The sequence below is a fragment of the Coloeus monedula genome, assembly GCF_965178545.1.
Source record: "Coloeus monedula genome assembly, chromosome: Z".
Taxonomy (NCBI): domain Eukaryota; kingdom Metazoa; phylum Chordata; class Aves; order Passeriformes; family Corvidae; genus Coloeus; species Coloeus monedula.
Genome location: NC_138822.1, coordinates 28,548,474 through 28,557,856, shown reverse-complemented (window position 1 = coordinate 28,557,856; position 9,383 = coordinate 28,548,474). Strand labels below are relative to the sequence as shown.

At 43.9% G+C, this 9,383-nt stretch overlaps 1 protein-coding gene across 2 annotated transcripts; it reads left to right on the top strand.

The window, feature by feature from the left end:
* The first annotated feature begins 785 nt into the window (after positions 1-785).
* STARD4 (StAR related lipid transfer domain containing 4) lies at positions 786-8,142 on the top strand. Of its 2 annotated transcripts, XM_082301219.1 has the most exons (5): positions 786-899; positions 2,756-2,805; positions 5,248-5,374; positions 6,502-6,616; positions 7,179-8,142. In XM_082301219.1, the coding sequence occupies exons 1-5, from the start codon at positions 795-797 to the stop codon at positions 7,403-7,405; spliced, it is 624 nt and encodes a 207-aa protein (XP_082157345.1). In that variant the 5' UTR covers positions 786-794; the 3' UTR covers positions 7,406-8,142. The 2 variants fall into 2 exon arrangements, with proteins under 2 accessions (XP_082157345.1, XP_082157346.1); XM_082301220.1 differs by lacking the exon at positions 5,248-5,374 and having other exon boundaries at positions 838-899.
* Positions 8,143-9,383: the final 1,241 nt, after the last annotated feature.

The following is a 9,383-nucleotide window of genomic DNA, read 5'->3' as shown; positions in this document are numbered from 1 at the left end:
GTGGTCACAGCATCAGCCTGACAGAGTGCAAGAAGCGTTTGGACAATGCTCTCAGGCATTCTGTGACTCCTGGGGTGTCCTGTGCAGGGCCGGGAGCTGGGACTCGATGATCCAGATGTGTCCATTTCAATTCAGCCGATTCTGTGACTCTCTGCGATCAGTAAAAAGCGACACTGCCAGGCACATGCGAGCAGAGCAGCCCTGCCGCTGTCCCAGAGAGGCGTTACCACGGTGTCACCACAGGTACCGGGACCGAGGCCGGTCCCCCTCCCCCCACCTTCCCTCACGCCACCCCCACCACTCCCAATCCCGGGCGCGGCCCCGCCCCTGGCCCATGACGGCACGGCCGCGACATGTCGCGAGGTCGCGTGACGCGAGGGGGCGGTAAGCTTCCCGCCTCCGCACCGACGGACGGCGTCGCCATTGGCTGCGCCGGCGGGGCGGCCGCACTCTGATTGGCTGCCGGCATCGCGCGCTGTCGGGCGGGCCGCGGGTGAGCGCGGGGCCGGGCGGCGGCGCGGCAGTGAGGGGAGCGCGTCTGTCCCGCGTTCCCGGCGGATCCCGGGACGGGCCTGGGGCTGGGGTGGCGGCTGCTGGCCCTTCGCCTGAGCCCCTGGCAGCCGCTCGCCGCCACCCGAACCCAGCGGGGAGATGTGCGTGTGTGCACGCAGCGGTGTTTTCTACATCCTCCGTTCGGGTTTGGAAGATCCGCGCTGTTTTTGGCATCCCTGACCCCGTGCCTTGTTTTGCTGTCTGTCTGTGTGATTAGGCATCTTCTCGCAGGAGGGAAGCAAATGGATCCCCTGCCCAATCCTGCGCCCCTGGCCTCGAAGCTGCGGAACACGCTGGTTCGGTACCACAGCATCGGAGACGGCGAGTGGCGCGTGGCGAAGAAAACCGTGAGTGCTCTGGGCGGCTTCCCGGTTCTTGCTCCCCGGGAAGCTGTGGGTCACCTGTGCGGCGGAAAGAGCCCGCTGTGCCGTGTCACACGGCTGAGAAACACTTGGCCGGGCCCTGCAGGACTTTAAACTGACAGATGCTGTGAAACCATCCCTCTAGGATCTTTAGATGGCAGAATGTGTTTTTCCTGTTCGCAGTCATAGTCTGTTACTCCTTTTACGTGTTTTCGGGGAAGTATCTCACAGGAGAATCCTACTTGTGTAGGATTATAGGCTTGACTTACAGTAAAGTGTGAAGTAGTTAGCACTAATAGTGTTGCAAGAGGCCCAGGTGTACTTTCATGGCCTCTGGAATATCTTGTCAATAAATAGTTTATCAAGCTTCAGCTTACAAGTGTCTTCCTCTTAAGAAATGAGATCATTCTCAAGGCTTCCTCTCATATTGTTTCACTTTTCTGTTGTTCTTTAGAGACCACACATTATCCTAAGTTTCCTTCTGTGAAAGAGAATACAATTCCTGCTTTTTGCAAGCAGTTTGCCATCCTTTTCTTTCAAACTGCCTGGCTTCTTTGAGTCGTGCTTTAACAAGCTAAATAGCCTTTGCTGGTGCATTAGTTCTATGCTGGGTGAATACTTTTTTAGTGCTGTCCTCCACAGAAGGTAGAAGTGTAGCAATATGATAGGAGTAGTGTGGTAAATTTTTGTCTTTGTCTTTTTATTACATTGGTTTGAGTGGGGCTTTTATTTTTTCTTCCATCATGAGAAGATATTGATAAGACACAGGCAAGTGATCCAAAGTGACTTCATTATTTGCAAAATTAACAAATTCGCTGTCTTGAGAGGGATGAGCAGAGCATCCAAGCCTCTCACTCTTGCAATACACCTATATCACTTCTGCTCTACTAAATGTTGTCTATTCCTGTATTAGTATTCCTGTGTTGTTATATTAAGTACTACTGTATTCCTTTAAAAAGTTACCTGCATCCTAGTGTTTCAAATCACATTACTCCTCAGATTTTACCCATCCCTCCTGCCTTTCCTTCGTCTCTCCTTTCCTTCTTCCCTCCCTTCTTTCCGCCATGTAAAAGACATACAGAGCTTTACCTACCACAAAGAGATGTGTTGTGCTGCAAAATTATCTTAAATGCTTCTGGATACGGTACTGTACAGTACTGTTCTTTAGGACATTTGGTCCCTTTTGCTTATATAATCAATCATGATTCCAAATAAAGTGCCATATGGTACTCTCTTCAAAACCAAAAATCAGAGGTTTTGTACAGGGGTTCCGTCCATTTCATAGTTACGTAAAAATCAGAAAATACTGGCTTCTCTGTTTTCTCTGTGTAACTTTAAGGTAAATAGACTACTGCTTGCAAGACGCTTCTAGTCAGGCATCTGGGAGAGAAGGGTAATTAAACTCTCTTGTCTCCCACTGCACCTCCTGCACATTTCTGTAACTTGTGTTACAGCAGTGCAAGCAGAAGTTGTGTGGTCTTCCTGTCTGAGTAGCATCCAGCTATTGGCTTTCCAGTTGCCTTGCAATTGAAAGGCTTTGCCTACTAATGTTGTTCCATCATCCTGTGTGTTTTAACTGGCTTGGCCTAACAAACCCTACTTCTGCACAGAATTCTAGTGTTTTACTCTGACAAAGGCAGTTGTCTGGTTTTTTTGAAATAATGCAAAACTACAAGTAAAAGGTATCTGAAACATCTGAAGAAAAGTGTACAGTGGTGCCCAGGTGAACCACGGTTAATGATAACATTGGCTGCTTTTTTTCAAGAAAGTGAATCATTTTCTGGACATCTTATAATTGTATGCAAGTGACAACTAACATTGTGTCTTATATTTTCTTTCAGAAAGATGCAACGGTGTGGCGTAAACCATCAGAGGAATTCAGTGGATACCTGTAAGTTTGCCTGCACAAGAGATATATTTTTAGTGTTCCACAGATGTGTTCTGTAGAATTTAGAAATTGAGACTGTGAATTCTACAGCCCTCAGCTACACAGATCCTCCAGAGGGGAAGCTAAATGGATTACCTATTGTGGCTGTACTATTCCTTTCTAGCTTTTTTGTTTGATACTTTAGCCTTGCATGCTGTCTAGAACAACAGTGAAGTCTGTGGAGCACACCACAGGACTCCTGTTGGCTGAAGTGAGCAACAGCATCTGCCCAGAATGGACGGCTTGTAAAGCTCAGAATCAAGCCTGGGTTCAGTAGTTCTGAAGGATCATTGGGTGACAGCTCAGTCAGTCCTTGGACTCTTGCAGTGACTGTGCGACTCCAGAATACCAGGTGTGGAGTTGTGCGAGAGATGTGTGACACGAAGGCCCTTCCTGTGTGAGTTTCTGTCATTGGGTTCTGTTGGTGTCTTTAGGCTTTGGTAGAGAAATAGTTACTAGAAAACAGCACTCTGAAGAAACAGAAAGTCATATGAAAAGGTATTGTTTAAAATGATCTTGAAGACTGATACACCCCATGGAATTTAGGTCCTGTTGAATCTGCAAGAGCTGATGGCCCCAGACACCAAGAGTGTGCTGACTTCGTGCAGTTCCATGGGCCCCCCCGGCACCAACAGGTTGTGTAGTTCAACCACTGTCAGGAGGGCAGTGACTGCTGTGTGAATGTGAAGACCCCAGGGTTGTTTATGCACCTGGAGAACCAAAGGACACTTTGAAGAGCTTTCCAAACACCTACCTGGAAGCCACTGAGATGTTCATGTGTTCCTCCAGTTCTAAGTATACAGCTGAGATGGGCTCCATACAGATGCTTATGTGTGAATATGGATGAACTGCACAAGTGAAGAACTGAATCTGCTGCTTGTCTAGTTATTTGCTATTAATAGGAACGTCTTAATATAAAGTAAAATAATAATGATTTTGATGGATTCTTCCCCTTCAGGATCTGGAGGCCCAGTAACTCAAGAAAACAAAATCTCTGGTGTCTACTGAAAGTACCTAATTACAAAAGAATATTCTGTAATGTCATGTACCAGATTATTTTATTTGGTACTCAAATGCCACTAAAGCATAATGTAGTTTCTCATTATCTTGGTTCTACTCCTGTATTATGATCTGCTCTAATCACAGAGGAGCAAAAAGAATAAAGCAGAATGAGCTCAGAAACATTAGCATATTCCCCAAAACTTGATTAAAACCAAAGGAGGCTAGATGTTGATACCCAAAAATTGATACATTTTATCTAATAGTAAAAGAGGCAAAAAGAAAGGAAGAAAAAGAAAGAAAGAAATAGAAAAAGAGGGGTGGGCAGGGGGGGAACAGGGAGAGTGACAGAGGTGGATTAAGTAGAAACATACCACTGCTCTGTGGGTCCCAGTGATGTTTCGTTGCTCCCCTCTATCTGGTCGTCTTGGTGGTGAGTGTTCCCCACCCAAAGGTATAGAATCCCATAGATTAATATACATTTTTGCAGGTGGGATCACCCAGGTGACTCCCCTTAGGGGGGCAAGTTTGACACTGTCCCTTGCACAACTGTGGATCTGTGGCATCATTTTGCATCACATGCAGCTCTGGTGCAGGGTCTGGGGACCTCTTTGGCAGAGGTGGGGCTTTGATGGGCTGTGGCACCCCCCTGCTATCCCCCATGTGGATGTCCCCTAGATGCAGCCTTACCGATGTGAAGGGGCCCCACAGCTGAGCTGGTCTGCACAGCAGAGGATGGGCAGTCACTGCCTCTGACAGCAGATAAGCCTGGGGCTGTGGCCTCCACCCTCAAGGTGCTAGGCTTAATTATGTGAAAATATTTTTCTGCCCCAGCCCAGACCTGAGTCACTTTTCACTCTTATCTCCAGTCAGCTTGCAGTCCAGGGCCTCAGTCAGGAGGCCCATTAAGGGTGCTTCTGTGCAGCTTTTGTTATACAGTTTTGCTGTAATAGGCAGAAGTCCTTCATAAAAGTATTAGAGCCATAAATCGTAACATTTCAGTCTCTGACATCCTGTTACTTCTGCTTTATGAAAAATGTTTTTCCCATTATATTCCTGATCTCATTTTTACTTTTACTTATCTCTGGTGAACTCCCTTGCCAGCCCAGCAATAGGGGTAAAATAGCAAGTTGTTACAGTTGTTAGAGAAATAAACAGGATAATTTTTATCCAAGGAAGGAATTTGCCATTTATAAAATAATACCTGTATAAAAACCCCCAAAATTTGACAGAAGAAGGTTTTTTGCAGAGAAGGATAGATGCACCCATAGGTCTTTTCCTGTACTGTTTTTCTGATGCAATTGTCCACTGACCATACTTCTGGTACCAAGGTGTTAGTGTGAGTGTACTGTTGAAAATTAATGGAATATGAAGACCTTCTTACCAAATGTAAACATGTTTTTCTAGCTACAAAGCTCAAGGAGTGGTGGAAGATGTTACTAACAGAATAGTGGATCATATTCGCCCTGGACCTTACAGGCTAGACTGGGACAGCCTAATGACTTCAATGGACATCATGGAAACATTTGAAGAGGTGAAGACTTACTTAGATTCTTGAGGGAAATGTGTATTGATGAATAAGTGAATTTAACAGTAGAGCAGAGCAATTCCAGATTGCAGATAGGAACCTTTTTCAGCCTTTTTTTTGCATGCACAAGCAGCATTGTGCATACATGCTGTGTGTGATCACAGATCAGGCTTTCTGGCAGCACAGTCCTGTTCTGAAGCTTGAACTTCATCTTTCCATCAATGCTCAAAATGAAGGAGTCAGTCACAATTCTCTTGGACCTGGGAGCTCTGGTAGCCTCAGATAAAATTCACATATGGAGGGTTACAGTGTGACGCTGTATATGCCGAAGCCATTTCATACAGCTTGCTTGCTTCCATTTCACAACAAACAATAGTAATAGTCCACACATGTGGAATTTGCTACCTCCCCCTTGTCCCGAAGGGCTGACTTGTGTGGCATGGCTTTGTGCTGAGACACAAAGGAGTTCATTCTGAGGATCAGGACTTAATAAAAGAAAGGTAGGTTTGAAGCTGGTTATGGAACAGTTGGTAGCCTTCCTTTGGTTAATGCAGTCATTCAGTGTGAATTGAAAACCCGCATCTGGACACCCGGCTTGAACATGGATTGTTTTTTGCTCTGGCTCTGAAGAAGATTTATGTGACAAGGTATTTTGTCTGTATAAAATTTATACGGACTCTACTGTATTATAAGACAGCCTATTTTGAATAATTGTTCACATTCACTTAGTGGATTAGAGTTTTGATAGAGTATCTTAGTACCAAGAGAGTCCTCTTGAAAATTTTTCATGGTCCTTTTAGACTTCCCAAGTAATCCTTGGCGACATGAGAACCATGTGGCTTTCAGTTCCCACGCATGACAGAGTTGTCTGGCTTTAGATCTTTAAACCTTTATGGTGGCTGATAATCTCTGCTCCCACAGCTCTCAGTTGTAGACTACAAGTCCTTACAACTTCCAGCTTTTAGGTTGGAAATGGCACAGTCATTGAGACATCACTGAATATGCACAGTGTATTTGACAGAGGCTGTGACCTTTGTAAAGAACATGAGCTGCCTGCGAGCATAAGTTTCCCTTTATTCATTATATTAAGATATTTTTGTTTTCTTTCCCTCCTAATTCTGTCACTCAACAAGAACTGCTGTGTGATGCGCTATACAACTGCCGGCCAGCTGTGGAACATCATAGCACCAAGGGAGTTTGTTGATTTCTCTTACACCACGAACTATGAAGATGGGCTCCTAACATGTGGTAAGCCACCACTTGTCTCTGCGTAATTCTTACTTTGCGACAGTTGCTTGGCTTCAGATTTGATTCAGATTTAGTAGTAGTAAACATTCAAAAAATGGTGTAGGATGGTCTTCAGCAAATAAATTCAAGGTGTTTTAACAAATTCAAAGGTGTTTTAACATTTTATATGTTTAAAGAAATGTAGAAGTTCCTGGTTTACCCATGAACCATTCTGTTGTGCCAGGTTTCACTTATGCCAGCTGCAGTGCCGGAGTCTTAGAGACGAGTCCTCCAGCTCAGGTCTTAGAGCAAACTGGGATGAGTAACAACTTGCTTCTAGTAAATGGGAGGAATGTCCGCTTAATATTTGAATTTTTGCTTATCATGCTCTCCTGTCTGTCGCAGAGTTTGGATGAAGAGCAACTTTCATGCATGAAAATACCCAGAAACTTGTAGTGTGTCTGTCGCTACTACTGAATTCACCAAGCAGAAGCTTGCATATTTCAAATTTACTGCGCCTTAAATTTTTTTTTGTCTCTCTCAAATTATTTTCCCTTTTTGTTTGTTTTATTTTCCTCGATAGGTATAAGCCTGGACTATGGAGAGGTGAGACCAAATTTTGTCCGTGGATTCAATCACCCTTGCGGTTGGTTCTGTGTCCCTCTCAAGGACTCTCCCGGCCACAGTCTTTTGACCGGCTACATCCAGACTGAACTGCGAGGGATGCTACCACAGTCTGCAGTAGACACTGCCATGTCTAGTACTCTGGCCAATTTCTACTCTGACCTCAAAAAGGCACTCAAAACATAGACAAACAGTGACCTAAAAGCCCGTGCATTCCTTGCAATCAGATTATATTGTTTAGCTTAGCATAGGTTACCTACTAAGTCAAGGTGGAGGTGAGTAGTTCCTGAATGACACCCAAACCTTTATGTTGAGGATCCAAATAACTTTACCGAGTGCTTTTTGATGTGATAATTGGCATACATTCCCAGTGCATGGTATGGTGCAAGATGTTTTTTGCTGCTCAGCACTCTGCAGCTTTGTGAGGAATAGCCTGAGTCTCTAAACCCCCAGCTTTCTCAGTAGAAAGCACAAGATGCGTGTGTGGGCTTGAAAAATACAGTGTGAGCTCAGCTCTCGCCAGCAGGCTTGGAAGCTGAGTGCTCAGGATTTTGATGGTGCAGTTTGCTGTACAGGTAGCATGTCATTGAAGATGTAATTTTGTAATATATATATATATTTATATTTACTTAAATTTTTTTATTTTTTTAAGTTTGTTCAGCTGCATCTGTAATTTGTTTTTAAAATTTGCTTTGATTTATCATAGGGATATTTTATAGTTAAGTTGTTAAATGATACCATTCATGAGAAAGCTATTCGCACTTGAGAGCAAAAATAAGTGTTCATTATTGGCATTTCTTTGATGTTGTAACTTCAACTTACTTACTTTTGTATATAACAGTCTCAGTGCGTAAAGAAATGCCCTTACAGCTGATCCAAAGCTCAGTTAGGTCTTCAGGTGTCTTTCCATAGGTTTTTTTTTTTTGTGGGCTTTTAATCACACAGTTGTCAAAATAGCAAACCTCCAATGGATCTTCAGAGATACCCTGTAGTTCTAAGGAATTTTTTACTTAAATTTGCATGTAATGGGAGGGGGGCGGTGTTGTTGAGTTGGGTTTTTGGGGGTTTTCTTTCTGTGTATGTTTCTTTAACTGAAAATCCTGGAATTACAAAAGCAACAGAAAGAGCCACTCGGGTGCTTCAGGGATAGGTGTTGCTGTAGCTACAAGAGAGCAGACTTGCCAGTGTGCTGGTGCTGTGGAGTATTCTGTGGCACTGTCCCTAAATTGATCTGTGCAATAAATCACATCTTAAAACATGAGCAACTGAAGGCCAAAACTCAAGCTGCAGAGTTGCTCAGATCTGCTGAAGGATGCAGGGTCTTTTTTTAAGAGGCCGATTTTAAGGGTATTTGGCAACCTACTGATTCTGACAGATATATAGCAGGGGCATTTAAAAAATTACTCTCCTTCTGCTAGGAATCTGAATTCCCTCTAAAGTCTGATGTTAAGCCTTTAATGTTGGTATGTTTCATTTACTCAGGTGACATTGTAGTATCCCCATGCTTTGCCAGTGCTCACAGTGGCAAGTTTAACTGTATAGGAGTTGGGGAAAGTATCTTGGAGCCCTGATATTGTGGAGCCAGTTGTATACAAACAATCAAGGGGCTGGTAATGGACTCTCAGAAAAACAAAAATTCAGATGAAAGTCCCCTACAATACTGGTTTTTTTTGACACTGGCCACTGTAGCTGAACTCTGAATAGCAAGGAGTTTCCTTTCTCATTGTTCAAGCAGAGAGCTAGAAAAAGACATAATACCAATTATAGTGGGGACTTCTTCAACCTGCTTCATGTTTTAAGGTATTTAGTATTATTTAAGACTGTTAAAAACAATGCATCAAAGAGCCTTTAGTGTCTTCATGGGCAGAAAATGTTGCTCCTTGTTAGGTTTTCTGTATTCTGCAGTTCCCTTTAAACCCCTCTGTTAGTCTTCCTATTCTTTTTCTACCTTCCCTCGTGTCCACCAAAGTACTGGAAGCTCACAGGGTGGTCTTCTACCACCAAGGACACCAAGGAATTGCTGCCAGAATCCTCTCCTTTCTAGTACTGGTACAGAGGCAATTATGAAATCTCTGGCAGTGCTGCTCCGTGGGATGATGACATGATTGTAGAGGAACTGTTTGAAGTGTAGCCTATTTATTCCTCCCAGTTACAAAGATTGCAT